Source organism: Phalacrocorax aristotelis, chromosome 15 (genome assembly GCF_949628215.1).
Source record: "Phalacrocorax aristotelis chromosome 15, bGulAri2.1, whole genome shotgun sequence".
Classification (NCBI taxonomy): Eukaryota; Metazoa; Chordata; class Aves; order Suliformes; family Phalacrocoracidae; genus Phalacrocorax; species Phalacrocorax aristotelis.
The window spans coordinates 15,640,542-15,658,716 of record NC_134290.1 but is presented as its reverse complement, the minus strand read 5'-3'; the positions used below and the strand labels follow the sequence as shown (position 1 = coordinate 15,658,716).

At 47.6% G+C, this 18,175-nt stretch overlaps 1 protein-coding gene across 12 annotated transcripts in view; it reads right to left on the bottom strand.

Annotated features, from left to right (window-relative positions):
- ARVCF (ARVCF delta catenin family member) overlaps window positions 1-18,175 on the bottom strand; it is a 284,187-nt gene that overhangs the window by 143,655 nt on the left and 122,357 nt on the right. Inside the window, exon 1 of one of the 12 annotated variants that reach the window (XM_075110144.1) lies at window positions 9,868-10,097. The exons of the other annotated variants lie outside the window; for them this stretch is intronic. Within the exon in view, the coding sequence (XP_074966245.1) occupies window positions 9,868-9,888 (21 nt within the window). The 5' untranslated portion in view covers window positions 9,889-10,097. Of the gene's footprint in view, window positions 1-9,867; window positions 10,098-18,175 lie in introns of those variants that run through there. 12 annotated transcript variants of the gene reach the window in all.

Here is an 18,175-nt window from a genome sequence, read left to right as displayed (position 1 = left end):
GATTTGGCCCTTGAAGAAATGGTAGGAAAGAATACATTTTTAAATCCAACATACTAAAAAAGGCCATAACATTTTCAACAATGGAACCAAACATTCTCCCCCTCACTTCACATTCTCATAAAGTTCATGGAAAATACTTATTTTCGTATGTTAAAATACAGAGGCTGCAACTGCAGATACAAAGGTCTGTCACTCTTACACAGATAATGAATTACCACTTCTTTGCACCTCCTCGTGCTGTTGCAGCCAAGAGAGAAGGGTATAGTGTCACCTTCCGTTTGCTTCGTATTTACTGAGTGTTATCCAAGAAAACCTTTTTTGCTCTTACATCTAAAATGATTGATGGCTGCTGGTGTTGATGTAATTACAAATGGCTCTTCCCTCCAGAAATAACCTCCTAAAAAGAATATTGTACCTTAGAAGCAAAGTATTACCCTTAAAAATTGCCAAGGGTACGCACTAATACATAGCCCTGGTATTACTATGCCACTAGCTGGTGTCATGACTGTCACTGACAAATGAAAAGCTGAATAGGAAAGAGAAAAGAAATGGGATGTGATAAGATCGCATCATAAAATACAAGATGAATGTGTCGCCGTGACCAAGACACATTCTAACCTCAAGTAATAAAACAGCATGTCATGGTAGAAAGAAAGGATGACCCAGATGAGATGAAATTGCTACAGAGAAATGCAAAACGCTCCTCGCCTAGCATACATTTACTCACATTTACATATGCTAATGTGAGAAATACAATTTTTTAATACTCTTGTAAACACTCCATAGTCTATTCCTTTTGGGCAAAGAGGAGGACGAAGAGCCAGTGAAGAACCAGAAAGTACAATCAGCAGATTAAATAACACGGCAGGGGGAAAGACGGGAGGCACGGCGCCAGGTTCCAACACACTCATTGCTAGGACACAATCCTCCTGCAGAAGTGAATTAATGCCACAACTAGAGGCTTAAAGTTTCCATATATTTTATTAAATATCTACCAGCTCGCCTGCCAGTGCTAGAAAGCAAGGACAGACTTTCCTCATAAGTGACTCATTGAAATTTCATGCAGAAAACTGTGTGCTTAACTTCACCCAGCCACCAGCGTTCGTTGGAGGCCGCTCCCATCGCCCGAGCTTGCTGCCTGCCTTCCTGGGGAGGGGGGCAGAACTTTGGTTCCCCTCCCATTTGCGAACCAGCCACAGGCTTCATCTGTAACAGCAGATAAACTACGCAAAGCGTTTTTGAAGCCCTCAGCATGGCAATGTAGGTTTCAACACATGTGTAAACCAAGGCATTATGCATATCCTGAATTTTTAAGTTTTGGGAACATTTTAAGTATTGCCATTCTGATTCCCCAGTAAGGTGGGAAGGTTACAATCTCACACTGGTCAGGAACAGGGTGGTAAACTGCTGCTTTAGGAGAGGCTTTCACCTGCTCGCTTCCTTTACCCAAATCAGCAACAAGGGAGAACACCCAGAGGGTAACCTCTCACCCATGAAGTCCAATCACCTCTTTCATGAGCATCCAAAAAAAAAAAATCACGTAACTCTCATATGATCTGAATCACAGAATCGTTTAGGTTGGAAGAGGCCTTTAAGATCATTAAGTCCAACCATTAGCCTACCACTACAAAGCCCACCACTAAACCATGTCCCCATCTACATGCCTTTTAAATACCTCCACGGAGGGCGACTCCACCACTTCCCCGGGCAGCCTGGTCCAGTGCTTGAGAACCTGTTCAGTGAAGAAATTTTTCCTAATACCCAATACAAACCTCCCCTGACGCAGCTTGAGGCCGTTTCCTCTCGTCCTGTCACTGGTGACTTGGGAGCAGAGACCAACCCCCCCCCTCACTCCAGCCCCTCTCAGGCAGCTGCAGAGAGCGAGAAGGGCTCCCCTCAGCCCCCCCTTCTCCAGGCTAAACCCCCCCAGCCCCCCCAGCCACCCCCCAGCACACTTGTGCTCCAGACCCTGCCCCAGCCCCGCTGCCCTTCTCTGGACACGCTCCAGCCCCTCAAGGCCCTTCTTGTCCCGAGGGGCCCAAACCTGAGCCCAGCATTCGAGGTGGGGCCTCCCCAGGGCCGAGCACAGGGGCCCCATCCCTGCCCGGCTCCTGCTGGCCACACCAGCGCTGACACAAGCCCGGGGCTGGTGGCCTCCTTGGCCACCTGGGCACTGCTGGCTCATGCCCAGCCGGCTGTCAGCCAGCACCCCCAGGGCCTTCCCCGCCGGGCACTTCCCAGCCCCTCTGCCCCAGGCCTGGGGCGCTGCCTGGGGTTGGTGTGACTCAAGGGCAGGACTCGGCACTTGGCCTTGTGAAACCTCACACAACTGCCCTCGGCCCATGGATCCAGCCTGTCCAGGTGCCTCTGCAGAGCCTTCCTGCCCTCAGGCAGATCAATACTCCAGCCCGACTTGGTGTCACCTGCAAACTTCCTGAAGGTGCACTTGATCCCCTTGTCCAGGTCATTGATAAAGACATTAAACAGAGCTGGCCCCAACACTGAGCCCTGGGGAGCCCCGCTTGTGACTGGTCGCCAGCTGGATTTAGCTCCCTTCCCCACAACTCTCTGGGCTCGGCCAGCCAGCCAGGAGTTCAAGGGGACATCTCTTGGCCAGATGCTGTGAAAGCAGCGAGAGCTAGATTTTACAATAGTAAGCAGCACCAACACATACTTTATAAATAAAAACTCCCATGTTCAAAGTCACTGTTCACTTTCACAGCATCTGGCATTTAAGCTGAAATCTTTTACAACCCAGGAAAAGAGTATTTATATCTGTTCCCTCATTAGAGCATCATAAAAAATGATCTATAAAGAATCACACTCAAGCTAGTGAAAACCATATCTGGGATTCATCAGGGACTTAAAATGGCAGAAAAATGCCCAAGACAGCCCAGCTGGGCAACACCAGTCTCCTAAAACATATTGCTGGCTTTACAGATGAGCTGATAACCAATGTCATCAAGGTCAGTAACATAAAGCATCTGCTGGATTAAGTTTAAATGGTAATACATTCCTCCTAATTTAATGTATGTGAACAATAGAAGAATTATTCTGGTCACCATTGCTACCATTAGGAAGAAGGTTTAAGGAGGACAAAAGACTAACAGAAGTCAGCAAGGCGACCGGGAGTAAATGGGGTACTTGGGAGAACCAGAGAGTTGCTCTACCGGATTCATGCCAATATGAGACAGTGGTGCCACGCGAGAGCTCCTAGCCACTGTTTCAGTTTAAAGAATTAGGGTCTGGTTTACCAGGGATTAACAAGGGTTCAGGAGGATGTTGATAGAGAAATCCAGCCACCTGCATAATCTGTTTTACAAATGAGTCATTTTGTCTATTCAAAACAAAATAACTTGGTTTGCGTTGCTGTGAGGTAGTGCTGTGTCAAGCGCAACATACAATCCTACATACTGGTTTCCTTATCAAACCTTTCTCCACAGCTACTTGGAATTTAACATACTTTCAATAGCCTGTATTAAACTCCAGATCATTCAGATTTGGAAAGCTCTCATCTCTACATAACATCCTAGTATAAACACTGGTTTACGTCTTTGTTAAATGCATCACAAAACCAGCCAGCTCAGGCCCACATGCTGCCATGCCCGGAGGCAAAAGGGCCTTTATTCCCGTAACGCTGAATTCGCCTGAGAAACCCATCATCAAAAGGGAGGGATGCAAATAGCTTCAAATGCAAAACTTGCTAAAATAATTTGAAAGAGTTTACAATTCAAACAGCAGAAGAATCCTGATCACACACAGGAACTGTTTACATCTCAGGGCTCTACCATCCATACAGAAATGGTGCTGCATCTCTTTTATCAGCTCTTTAAAGAGTTACAAGTCTAAGTTGAAGAGTCTTCTGAACGTTCCGGATGATTCCGATCGGTGTTACACTACACACACCCAGGGTAATGCTGCTTAAATTAAATCATCTTCTCATCTCCCCCATATATATGTATTCATACATATATACACACACTAAACACACACAAAAATACATTCTCTACGGTACAAAAATAAGCCCTCGCATTCTGGTTTCATTTCAGGCCTTCAGGAAGATCTCTTTCTCTGAACATTACAATAGCCTGGCTGTGAAAGTTTTACTAAAAATAAAAGTTCAGAGCTGTGCCAAGTGGTTTAGCTTGTGGAGGCAGAAATTCCCAAGCTCAAAAGTTCTCCACATTTACTTAGAACAGGGTTCACTTTATTTTTTTGAACACCAAAGCGAAGCGTTGCGATGCTAAGGATAGATGCGTGGGATCAGACAAAAGGGAAAACTCAGGCATTTCAATTTCCTGCTGTAAGCAGGTGTGGGCTTGGCTCAAAGAGGCCGAGAACACCACTGAAAGCCATGAATTTTCACATTACGGCAGTACACAGGGAGTACTGAGCCCGTGGAATCACCACCCATCAGTAAGCCTGGGGAGATCTTGCCCACCCGTTTGTAGGTACAGAAGATTACAATTCCCAGAGAAAGCAAGATTTTAGCCTCTGCGAGCTCATCAAGCTTCTCTAAGGTACAGTTACACTTACTCACTGCTTAGGCATGCAGACCAATGAATAAACCAAAAAACCCCAAAGCCTGGCTCCAACCTAATGAGATAGACGAGACAAAGGGCGCTGTGAAATGTAAAACTAGCAAAGTTTGAGTTTTGGCTTTCCATTTATCCAAGAATTTGAAATACGCTCTCCCGTCTCAGGATTTATTTCAGGGACTCCTTTCACTCTTAAATCTCTCCCCTTGCTCTTTAGCCATGGTTGGGACACAGAAAGGAATCATCAGGTGCCCCTCATCCTTAAAAGGAAAAACAAGCCCAAAGAAAACCTACTAACAAAATCCTGTGTTCCATTTCTCAATAGAAACAAAACCTTAGAACATAAACTAAGCACCACCTCTGCCACCCTAATCCTTACGACTATTAAAGCTACCGCAATATTAGTTTCCTTCTCTCACCTCCTGCAGTATAAACAAGTCTGTGCAACACTATGAAAAATACAGAGGCTAATATGAAATTACGAGGAAGACTGCTATTAACAAAAGTGCCTCAGAAGGCAGAGTTATACAGCAGGAAATTCTCCTCCACTATCAACTCCCATACGCATCCTTAACTCTTTCTGCTATTTTTGCACAAGTCATTGCCGGGCACAGCGAAGCTTTGCTGGGCAACATCAGTCACATACAAGATGCTACTAAAACAACAGTAGTTTTTAAAAACATGAAGAATGGGGCCTTTTTAATGCTCCACTCTGTCCTTGGGAAGGTCTGACAAGCCAAATGTCTACAGAGCTCCCAGGCTAAGTCATTCCAGATGGGAAACCCCTGTATTGTCTCCTTGTTTCACCAGCAAGACCAGTTCCATGAGATCCCATGCACACGCTTTTGCTTGTTCCTTGCTCTTCTCTTTCTCCCACTAACCTACTCAATACAGAGCCACTTCTCCTCCCCGTCTCCCCCCGGGGCGAAGGTACAGCTCTTCCCAGGGCCTCAAACCATCTGGTTCAAGAGGCCACCCCTCTTGTTATAAAGCATGGAGGGTTTGCTTCAGTTTTTAAGCTCCATCAGTTCACTGGTCTTGTCCACAGAATGGTCCTGAAAACCTGTGTTTGCATAACCGAGACAGCCACCAGTTGCATAATTTGGGAAACCAGCAGCAGAGGAGGATAGGATCTTCTTAACCCTGGGGGGCTGAAGCTCCCACCTCACACAGCCATACCCACAGGTATTTCCAGAAAGGAGAGCAAGCAGCGGTGGCAGCTGAAACTTTAGTTCCCTTAATTAAGTCCATGTTATCCTAGAAGTATTAATTCTGTGTCTTGGCAGGGGATCTTGGGCGAGGGGAGGGAGTAACACCTCCTTAAATTATCATTGGCATTTCAGAAGTTTTGGGGTGGGAAGAAGCAGTCAATGAAATCACGTTCTGGTACGTTCCTGACACCTTTATGGCATACTCCAAATGAAACAGGAGCTTTTTAGAAGGCTCCCTGCATGTAGTTCCACAATTTTGCTATCACAGAGGGAATTAACTTGGAGCAACTGAGGAACAGACAAAGACATACTGAGAACATGCCAAAACCCTTATATTCAGAGAAATGCCTTATTATTTAACACCCAAAACTGAGACATTTTATAGATGTCACAACTGTTTTCAGCCAGTAGCCCTGACTCCACTCCTACTGAAGTCAGTATCAAAACCTTAATTCAGTGGCAGAAGTGAACTCCTTGGAGAAGAGTGTTTGGGAACACCTGCTTGAAAGCAGCCTTGTTAGAAACATCCAGCCCGTGGCATTTCAAATGCAACTGTTTAACATGCTTCCCCCCCACTCCCCCGTTTCGATCTTCTGCAATGATTATTTCTACAATATGAAAGATATTGAGTGTACATAGTTTGTGGGTTTTTTATTTTTTTTAAAAAAAACCTTTATTTTTAGTAACTGCAGTGTAACTTAAGCAAAAAATGCAGGCAGCCCGATTCTCCCTGTACGCCAGCTCCCCTCACGACCTTCGGGACAGGTGGTTAAGCAACACGGCCTCGGGAATGCTTTGCTCGGTATGTGTGTCGCTGCCACAGAGCTGCATTCGCACAGGCAGACACACAAGTCGGACATTATAAACCCTCACACCCCAACAGCTCCAACAGCACTCCTCAGCGCTTTTAGAAGAACACAGTTCTTGCAAGAGCTTTTTCAGCAACAAAGCACTTGGTTCTCGCAGCCTACGTGCCGCATCCTGCTGCGGCTCTGGAGCACCCCGGTCACGGTGAAGGACCCCACCGTGCAAGCCCCAGTACCAAGAGGTTAAGGCATGTCCCCACACCCCAGTTCCCACGTTCTACACTCAAGTTAGGCAGAAACTAAAGAGCTACAATGTCCACCCTCCTGCAGGTAATTGCTGCCTCCATGGCAGAGCGAGCAGGAGGGAAGGCATGCCTCCACTCTGTTGCTCCAGCACGTAGTTCAACGCCTCAGTTACCGAGTCATGAAACACATTCTCTTTGACGACCCCTGCTACAGAGGTCACAACTGCTGGCAAAGGGTTTACTCTGGGCAGTGGGGAGGAGTGAACATTGCGGACTGCTGCGTGTCTTCACTCCAAGGTAGCAGAGCACATTGGAGCTGTTTCAGGCCTACACCCACACCGGGCAGCCCGTTGTATGGGAGAATCCAGAGAGTGCCATGTCAGAAAATCAGCTCCCTTCTTGCTTAGTTCTTCTAGCACAACTTGCCCAAATGCTTGCAAAATCACGATGCTTTTGCATGCTGCACCTCCGTGAACACTTCTTCCACGAGATTTCTGTTGCTGGTACAGCCCCACACCAGGTACGTCACTAATGCATTAACCACTTTTTCATCCTGCCAGATCTAAGATTTCATACTCACTCACATCAGCATCATCCTCCAGCAAAACGCTTCAGGGACAAGGTGCTGAGCAAGGGCAGCTTTCCCGAGTTCGCTGCCCAAATGAAGAGTGTTAGCAAAGTCCTTTCTGAAGCACGAGTAACACAGAACTGCAGCATTTTTGGCAAAAGTCACCTGAAGTGACTCCTCTCCCCTTCACAACTTCGTGGCCCTGAGGCAAGCCAGCACGTAAGGTTTCAGATGCAGATCAAAATGTCGTATAGCGACCAGATATATTTGAGCAGTTCCAGACTTCCAGATCCTTTTGCATTTCACAAACTCTACACTTACACACAGCCCGCCGCAGAACGTCAGCCTGCAGATACTCAGCGCAAACTTCAGGTGCCTTCACCCCCATCAGCGGGAAGGGGAACGGCCGAGGGAGGATGCCAAGGAGGTGACATCCGCCTGGCACGCTCGTGGCCGCAAGAATAGTTTTTCAGCGTTTGTTTCTTCTACCGGTGCTCCCAGGTACAATGCTGCTTTTGTGGCCCAGAACTTCAGGAAGCCTGACTATTCCCAGCAGAAGCCAAAAGGTTAGTTAGAAGCTACTCTTGGTTCTTTTAATTATGATTTCATAACTGTCTTGACTCAGACTTTCACGTGAGGAGACTCTGAACACGTGAGGTTAATGTGGCAGAGATCCCTTCCAGTAACTCTCCCGGTTTTGTCTGCATGGATGGTGGAGACTTGCCATTCACCTCGGTGACATTTATCCATTTAGCTTAGTTTTACTTAATTGTGATCATTAAAGCTAAAAGATTTCTTTCCAGAAGCCCTGTAACTGTACAATAAATTTCTGTGACAATTCATGGCTTAAAACTCCTGCCTTTCATTAAGTGAAGCATTCTCTAATACGCTGCTGCGGTATCAGACTGATCAGTTGGTGACAAAAAGACCCCGGGATGAATCAAGAACCCCTAGCTCCATCAGAAAAGATAAAATAGCATATCTCTGATCCTCAGCTATGAGAGGCAGCATGAAAATTAAAACCATGAGTTTTTTTGTTTTGATATGGAAGAAGAATTTACAAGTTAACTGAAATGCATGAGCTGAAACGATTAACTGTAATCTTCCACTCTCACTCAAGCTTTTCCTCCTATCAAAACAGAAAACCCAAAGACAAGAACACAGCTCTACTGCACAGATCAAAAGACATTAAACACACCTTTTTTCCCAGTTAGCATTCCGCTCCCTACCTCCAGGTTTTTTCTTCGTGTACTAAAAAAACCACCCACCCAAAACCCCAGAGAGCTGCTACCTGTATCTATCCATCTAAAAATCAACAGCCCAGTGCCCGTAGTTTGGCAGGTACAGCAACTCTGGGTCAGGCAGCTCGAGCAGGACAACACACACAAATAAAACCCCTTCCTCCCCAAGAAGCCCCCAGGCAGCGTGGCACAGGAGCGAGCCCCCACCCGAACCCAGGGCTTGGTCACCTCCAGCAGGCCGGGCAGCGATGGCAGGGGCTGCCCACAGACAAAGAAGTGACCGCTCCAGGGCCGGCTGAGATTGCTGCTTCCCCCCCAAGACAACCAGCCTCCTATTTGCACTGAGAAATGATTCAGGCTTCTGTTACCGAGAGGGATGAGTTGAACGCAGCACGATTAAACCAAACTGAAGCACCTCTAACAACGCCGGTGCACTGAGCCTAAACAAATTCGTAGATGCATTATCAGCGGTGTGTTATCGCCGCGTTTTCTTATCGTAAAATACTCTGTTTTATATTATATAGGCAGAGAAGAAAAGGGAGGGTTAAGAGGCAACACCTCACCCCAGTTTGAGGAGCAGCTCTACCCTGCTGCCACCTGAATTTACAGGGTTTCCAGAGGCTCGCAAGGTAGACGGAGGAGGTGAACAAGGTAAGCACCTATAAATTTCAGGAGCCTACATGATCTCTGTTTATTTAAATCTAGCCTGCAACAGCTTCACTCTGCCATGCCCAATGACACGCCAAGGTAAAGAATAACATCCGAGATCTTTTCGCACAGAGGGGTAAGCCCATTATGATCATTAAGACGACAGCCAAGAGGGCTTTTTGTTTAAGATAACATTTAGAGTGAAAAACTGAAGTTATTTCCCAGGTACCTTCAACAACAAAACCAGAGAGAAAGCAGGGGAACGCCGTATGGGAAAAGCAAACATTTAACAAAAGCAAACAATAGCCAAGCTTTCTTCTTTAAAAGCGCTATTTCTAATCGTTCTTGTCAGAGAGTTCCCTGGATTTATTGAGCAGGAGGAGAAGGTCAAAGGAAACAATAGCTTGCTTTTTCGGCCGTTTCGCCAGTCAACACGACAGGGACAAAAGCAAAACCTCTCTCGCCGGCTGCGCTGGGAAGAGCGGCGCAGCTTTCGCTCTCGGTTCTCGGCTCCAGGCTGAGGGCGCAGGCAAGCGCGGCGCCGCCGCTCCCTCCCTCCCGCCCCGGGGCGGCCGCGCACGCGGAGCAACGGCGCAAGTTCCGCACTGACCTGTCCGAGCTCCGCAGGCATCGATGCGCGGTGCCGGCCCCGGCGGGGAACACCCCCGGCACGCCCGCGCCGCGCCCGGCCTCCCGCGCCGGCAGCCGCCCCGCTCGGCCGGCCCCGCTCCCGCTGCGCCCCGGCCGGCGGGCGGCCCCTGCGCAGCCGCCCCGCGGACAGAGCCCATCCAGGGACCGACGGACGGACGGACGCGCCGCCGCGCAACGCCGCTCCGACGGGGGAGCGCGCACCGCCGGCGGCTCCCGCGGGGACGCGTCCCCCTCACGGGGCTCTCTCCACCCCCCACCCCGCCATGGTGCGCCGGAGGCTCCGGCCCCGGGCGGGGGGGGGGTGGCGGAACTGAGGGGCGGCCGCAACCGGAGCGGCCGGGGGGAGCAGCCGCTGCCCGCCCCGCCCGGCCCCAGGCCCCGGCGCCGCCGAGCCCCGGGACCCCCGCGGTTCCCCGCCCCGCTGGATTACAGAGACAAAAGTGGGGTGCCCCGAAGCGACGCGGGTGCCGGCGGCGGCGGGGCGCTCCGGGATGGCGGCGGCTCTAACCAGGGAGCACACGGAGGAGAGGCTCTCGCTCACTTACTTTTTGCGCTTCGCTTCGGGGCCGATGCCACCCCCCGCGCCCCGACACCAGGGAAAGCCCATCTCCCACCACAGTCCCCTCCCTTTTCCATCGCACACACGTGCAGCAAGGCTTGTAGCTCGAAGTACACCTGGCCTCGTGCTTTAAAACCATTCACCTGCCCACAGCCCTGGCCCACACCCATTAAAAGATTGCCTTGATAAATTACTCATTACCAAAATGAATGCCACATGTGCTATACCTTCCATCCACCAAATTCTGCAACAAAACCTGGGACTTCACAGCATGGTTTTCATGTCTGTTTGTTGGCAGTAAATTAGAAGTACCTGGCTTTTGATACTTGGTCTTTGAACAAACACCCAGGCAGCCTACCTCCATGAAAACCTCAGGAAGGAGGAGAGCCTCAAATGCTTCTTATTCCATCCTTACTCTTCCCTTTAATTCCCTTTCAATTTCTCTTGCCTTCCCTGAGAAATTGCAGAAGGGGTATGCATAAATAAATATATTGAGACATCAGGTCTTGTCAGAAAGAAACCCAGGCAGGCAGGTGTAAAGCAACCTTAACTAAACCTGAAGTCTTCCCCCGCACTGGACCCCCACGGGGCAGGAGGACGAGCTTACCCAGCCCTGGACCTGCAGCCTTGCCCTTCAGATGGAAGCAGTTAACCAGGTCGGGGAGCAGCCAGCAAAGTCCTTCCCGCAGCGCTGAACAACCAGCGCAGCTTGCCGCCACCAGCCAAGGGTGATGGCTCTGTCTCGTCGGCCACGCTTGGTTCCTGCAGCAAACCAAAACTAAGTCCACCGCTGGAACAGCTGGCGGCTGAACGACGGTAGCTGGGGCCCGAAAGCTACTGGAATCAAATGAGGGGCTGTCCCCGGACAACGGGGACCTCTGGAGACAGCGAGAGGAGCGACAAAGCAGAAAGGAAGGTACGTTACAACAGATTAGTTATCAGAACAGGCGCCTTTGCACAAAAGTATCTTTTTGACCCAGCCTCAGGTTCCCTGAAAATTCTAAAACACGCCGCCACTGCCATCGCAATTAGCATGTTAGTTAATATCAAGCCTACCAGATCAATGTGACAAGGTGGCATCTCCCATGCTGCCATTTAAGACCGGAAGGAATGTCTCAGACCTATTTAATCCTAATTTCGGCCCCACTGTTATACTGCCAACGTCAGAGTTCCAGCCGAGTATTAGGGCGAAGACTTTGTATTTTAGGAGCAGAGCACAGGGCAGAACTACCTCACCCAGCTCTGACCCTAGTTTGTTTGAAAATAAATGCCGTAAAGGTTGACAAGGGCAATGGTAGATGTTCCACGAGGTTTTTCTCTCCACTGGAGGGAAAAAAATATGCTCCGAGTCTATTCACAGTGGAATAATTTAGAGGCAACTGGTAGTGGCCCTTAATAAAATACTTAGAGGCCAAAGCGAAGCAAGAGGCACGCATTTTGTATGAGTCTGCTGTACTTTCGTACGGCGCTCTCCCCCCTTCTCCTTGTCCAGCCTCCTTTCAGTTAACAAACAAAAATAGCTCCGCTTTTGTAGAGGCCGTGCTGGCACAGAGAAGTGCCGTTCGAGTTAGGCATGCGCATGGACATGTGCCAGGCCTTTACACACCGTCAAAGGGAAAAACATTATGAAGTCTATATCCACAGGGCGCTCAAGCAGCTACTCCCGCATGCGAGACGACGGAACCGAAAACTGTCCTGGGCGGACTTGCCAGCTTGTGCTGCCGTGAGAAGGCTCTCATGTAAACCCACAGGTATTTGTGCAGGCCGTGCAGGAGCAGCGCTGCTGAATGTTGAAGTCCCACCTTCTGGGGTCAGGTTGTTATTTAAAAACATAATTTTCCTTTCAAAAATGTAATAGAGGCTTGTAGGCCTTCTGGTTGTGAAGGAAATGTTCAAAATGTTTTGACTCAAAACCAAAGATTAAATTAAGAAACACCAAACAAAAGGCAAAATACATCTCGGGTCCCCTTATTTCTTAGCCACCGGCAATATTTTACCAGCTCATATAATTCTGAACGCTGGGATTTGGCAATGCTGAAGTAAAAGAACTAATTACCTAAATAAGAGTTATGGATTAGATCCCTAAGGTTATACTGGACTTGCACATTCTGGCAACAAACACTCTATCCATTACTATGAGACTGCTGACTACATCGCGCACCCCCCCCCCCCCTTTATTTTTTTAAATGAACCTTAATTTCTTAATCTGTCACGTTGTTCCCTGATGCAAAAGTAGGGTGAAAACCTTCATTCTTTCTGAGAAATTAAAAATTTATAAATAGGAAGGGATTTAATTCTCTGGAAGATGCAGTAGTATAGTATCTGGGCCAAGCTCTCTCTTTTTATTTTCTGCCATTATCCTTAAGAAATTCTCCATCGCTAGTGCTGCGCTATAGATTGATCTGCTCTCAGAGGCAGTAAAAACGAAATGGTTTACAGCTCTGCCTGGAAACATAACATATGGCTTCAGTGATATGTAACTTCCATAAACCCAACAGAGCAAGAAGGCACAAGATGAATCAAGAATCCCAGCTAACCATAGAGGCAAAAGCACCACGCTCACCCGTGGCGGCTCTCGGAATCAGATGGCCCGTATTCAGATAGGCGCTTCCACGCCAAGGGTATTTTATTGTCGTTCTCTGGATTTCATGCAGCAAATAAACCAGGTAAGTGAGAGAACTGAAGAAGGGCACAGGACGTGCGTCAGCGTGCCCTACTGTAAAGATTTTAATACAGACAAATGGAGATAGAACATTATCTCTCCAAAATGCCTTTCCATCATTTTTAAATATCTTTGAGAAGTTCCACGAGCCCTTTCGAAGCACCCGTACTTGCTCCAGAATGGCTGCATGGCTCTCGCAGGACAAATCCACTGGGGTACTTCTAACATTTCCATCAACGCTGTTTGACAATCTTTTTGCTTTGACACTGCACGGTTAGAAACGGAGGCAAAGCCAGTTTGCCTCAACTGGGGAGCAGCTGTATGTACACAGAGGATGGTTTTATGTGCCATCCTCTTTTAAGAATCCAGGATCACAAGGCCGAAGCACGATGTGGCAAAGGGGATGCAGACGCTCTCTGGAGAGGGGTACGATCAAGCGCTTCAGTAAGTTGAGGGGATTTCCATCTGTGTACCGACAGGGCTTCCATCTTGCTGCATCTGAAGTCAGTCAGCTCCGTTCCACCCAAGCCGTCATAAGACAACAAGGCCCACTGGGTGACAGCACCGCTTACGCTACCAGTAAAGGATGGGGGAAGCTACACGTCGCGGCATACAGGTCGCACTTGAATGAATGACCTGTGTTTCTGCCCAGCAGCTTCATTTAGATAAGAATGAGCTGCAGTGTACAGGGATAAAAATAGAAAGATGTCCTCCAGTTTAAGAAAAAAAATTAGCATTACGTTTATGACAGAATGACAGCAACAAGGAAAACAAATTGAATTTAAGGTTGGCACCGAGACCATAATTTCATGCTGTAGTTACTGGAAAGGAAAAGAGAGACACTCAAATGCAGGAAAGACGGATCCAGTATCAACCGTGTTTCATTTCTCAGATTTTGGTTCGGGTTTTGGATTTTCCAGGTGATTTGTGCTCTATTTCAAGCTGCACGTTACAAGCACTCGCTCAGAAGACACCAGCTTAACATGTCATTCTCGCATCCCGAGGGCAAAAATGCCGTCTGCCATTACGCGCTGGACTGACAGCCGTCGGTACGACCAACCCGTTTTTACGGTAATTACCATCCTCCTCAAACCCAAACCTGAAGGTGTTTTGGATTTTCTCCTGAAGAGAGGATTACGGTCTCTGCGCACGAAGTTTTATTCCAGAGCAAGTTTCTTTTATTTGAAATACTTACATATGAAAATAAGACTGCAAAAAGGGAAAAGAGCTCATCGAGATGGGTTAGAAACACGGTGACTATAGCTTTTTTCAGGCTTTCACTACAGTAGTCTGTAATTGCCGCTCTGCCAGCAGCTAAAGATGTATTTTAGATAAAGTCCCTAAAATGAACTCTGACAGTATTTTATAGCGTTGCCCAGTCACCACAACTATGGTTAAAAATATTTTCAGCCGGTAATTTGGTAGCTTAAAAGGGGAAGCAGTTTGGGGTTTGGGTTTCGTTTTGGGCTTTTTTTTTTTTTTTTAAATATATATCTAAAGGGTAGACTCTGACATTTATTTAAATCAAAGGCTTTAGTTACAGCTGGCACGCAGCCTCAGGCTGCCCATGGCCATCTTTGGCCATTCTGTTCTCAGTCGCACCGATGACTTCAGTGAATTACTGCATGTTTGTGACGAAGCGAGCGAGAGAATAATTTGAACCATTAACGAGACGGCCTAAACTAGCAAAAGGCTCGGTCATTTATCAATGTCATCATAACCCAGCGCTCATTTTGGGCTCATTCGGCATTAGTTCACAAGAGCTTAGAGATACTGGAGGCAGCTGAAACGGAACTGTAGAAAATGTTTGGTTTTAAAAGCCCGGTTGAACCCTTCAGGTCCAAAGCTCCAGGGCGGAGGGGCAGAGGAAACGGCCTGTTTGCCTGCTTGTTGGTTTTAAATTTTCTGCAAACCATTCTTGGGGCTACATGTGGGTCTGCGAGGGCGGAGGCTTACGAAGACCGACCGACTCCTGTGCAACGCCTTGGAGGGATAAAGGTCTGCCGCGCTTGTGCGCGTACCGATCGAGGCCTGTATTAGTCGTAAAATCTTTCCGTAAAATTGAGAGATACAGTGCAAAAAGGTTTTGTGAAGGCTTAAAATCTTTCTTCCTGAACGTCCCAGCAGAACTAGTACAGTAGTACGCTTGGGAACTGGAATTAAAAATCTTAAAAAGCCGGTAGCATTAACCGTGTTCCGCTGACTGAGCTGAGAAATAAACAGGCAGCAGAACATGAAAAATCAATCGCAACTTTAAAATGTAACGTGTTTTCATGATAATTATCAAGAAGCAAAGGTGGTAAGTGGGACTCGAAAGTTGGTTTTAGGTTTGTTTTTTTTAAATCCTGTTAAACCTGATATTACTCTTTAATGTTTTAATGTTTATATTTGAATGTTTCTGTTTTAGGACATTTTTAATAATTACTTACAGTTATACTTAGTGATCTTGCACCGCTCAGGCGTCGCACAAAGAGCTACCTAGGTGCCCGTTTACATAATACAGCACACACAGCAAGCAGAATTTATTTTTCATGTCTTTCTCTTACACGTACTTCTAGAAGAAAACATAGTTCTATTAGTAAAGCAACGTAAGATCATGGAAAATTATTATGAAACTGTGAATTTGTCATTCAAATTAAACAATTTTAATTTAAACCTGGCACAGTTCCAGGCCAGAAAGGTTAGCACTTGTGGGAAATTACCCTTTCACAAGCCTTGGCAAACAAAGTAAGAAAATCCTTGTCTTTCAGTTGCCTCCAAAACCTCGTTCAATAAAAATTCACACAAAACAAAAGAAGTCGAGACTTTTCAAGGCGAATGAAACTGCAGAAATATTTCTGAGATGCTTGGGGTAAATGTGGCCATTGCTTTGCTCTATTACGATCATTAGCATAAACCAGTTGCCGTCCTGCTGACAAACATTAGATGGCACTTTGGAACCCAGCAGCTTCCATGCAAAGCTGCAGAGCACACTGAGGAGATGAAGTGTGAGACGTGGAAGTGAGGCAGTTGATGACAGAGAGAAAAGCGAGATTTCTGCAAAGGCACGCGTCTTTGAGCAAAAAGATATATTTTCAACCTGCGCGTGTAAAGCTATAAAGTGGTATGTAATTAAATTTTGAAAAAATAAGTCGTCGTGTTGGAAAGAATCAAATCATTCTCTCCTTACCAGACAGAGGGTCAGTTCCTCAGTTGGTGGGTTCCCATTTTTTAATGAATCCTTTGGGACGTACTTGTTAACCTACATTTGCTGACAAAGGTTTGTACGAACACTTCTTAGATAACGCATCCGATTTTTGAGTGGATTCTGGTTTAGGCCGGCAGATCCGAGCCCCAAATAACTCTAGCAGGTGGGGTTTAGGTGGTGCCCTTATCAAATAAATCCCTTCTGGAAAGCACTTCAGAGCTTCTGTTGAAGCTGGTCGAATCTTCTCAGTTGTTGCCGAAACGGATACAAAAGTGAACAGGAATATCAGCATCAATGTTTTTAGCACCTAAGGCCTTAAATGAAGGCTGCAGAATAATCACGGGGCAGAAGCTGTAACAAGGCATGGAAGAACCAGGAAATGTCAGTTTGCTAAGGAATGCTGCTTGAGCCCATCTTTCAGGGGCTCTCAGGACATCCACCACGGCGCCTGTTGCAGAAACCCTCTTTCCGTGAGCCCTGCACTATCGCATTCCTCCTGCTCTACAGGAAGAGGTTCTAGGATTTCTTTTGGAATCTGGGTAATCCCAGCAGAAAGGCAACCAGCAGGAGCTCCTTGAGCTCACAGCGGTGCGACATGCCATACTGTCACTTTGGAAAGTCTCTATTTGAAACACCTACAGTGTTTCCAAGAGAGCTGCTGCTCCGGCTGAATTCCTGTGAGGTGCAGCCTGGCTTAGCAACGCCGGCTTAAGCAACCTGCGGTACTTCGGCCCTGAGAAACGTCAGCTCCTCGCGTCCAGCTTGCGCGTGCTGAGCTATCAGCACAAGATCCTGACTCTCACTGTAAACCAGGAGCCGACGCTTTCACAGAGATGGGACAACGTCCATAAAAAAGGCGTCAACAGCTCCAGCCTCCGACCACAACTGAACTAGTACCATCTCCGGCGCAGCAGAAGCCAGGGACGGGATCACGCCTCACGCACAGGGAAAACATCTCCCTGAAAAGCAGCCGAGTAACGGCTTCTGGTCCAGTTCCTAACTGTGCTGGGATTCCCAGGTACTGCAAATACCTCTCAGCTCACGCTGAACTCTGATCTAAGAACTCACTCTTCCCATGGGAATCATATTCCCAAATCTCCCCCTTCCCTCCCCCCCAGAACCTTTGCATAGTTGCAGCTACGCAGAAGCTGAAACCCGACCCAGGTCATTCCTAGAAATTCAGTAAGACTACTCATACCTCCTGAATCTACAGGATCAGGCTGATGGCATAGCTAGCGCATGTGCAACTGCGCCGTGACCCAGGGGCCAAAAGAACAGCGGAGCCGAATTACAGAGCCAGGGGAGCTGGGAGCCGGGGCACCAGCAGCTGCCTGGACAACAGGCACGATACGGCTGACAGCGAACCATACCGCACCCCGCAATCAGAACTTGCATTTCTATGGTTTCAGCTGAGTTTGTAAAGGAATTAGTACAATCCCTACAAATTCTTTGAACATTTTGCAATCCGCTCAATACTAGCAGAAGTAGAACGTGCACAGGTTAACTACCGAGGGTTTTTTTTCTGGGGATTTGGCATTCCAACAGGTCGCAGTGCTGTAACACCAGGGAGCTGCCATGAACCGGCAGCACTGTTGTCTGTACCTGACCTTACCTACATGGCAAAAAAACCCCGAATGTCCTTTTCCACGCTGTCAGTCCCTTAATGTAGCACAAATATAACAAGGGAAGCCAAGAGGCCCTACAGCCTAGAACTAATTATGTGAAACTTCCCAGGCAAAGACGGAACTGCATTCTTTATGAGATGGAGAGAAGAAGGTAAGCGGATGACTCAGCGCAGCTCAGAACCCATTTTTGCAGCTTCTCCGTGTATGTTCAAACATAAATGCAATATTAACGCA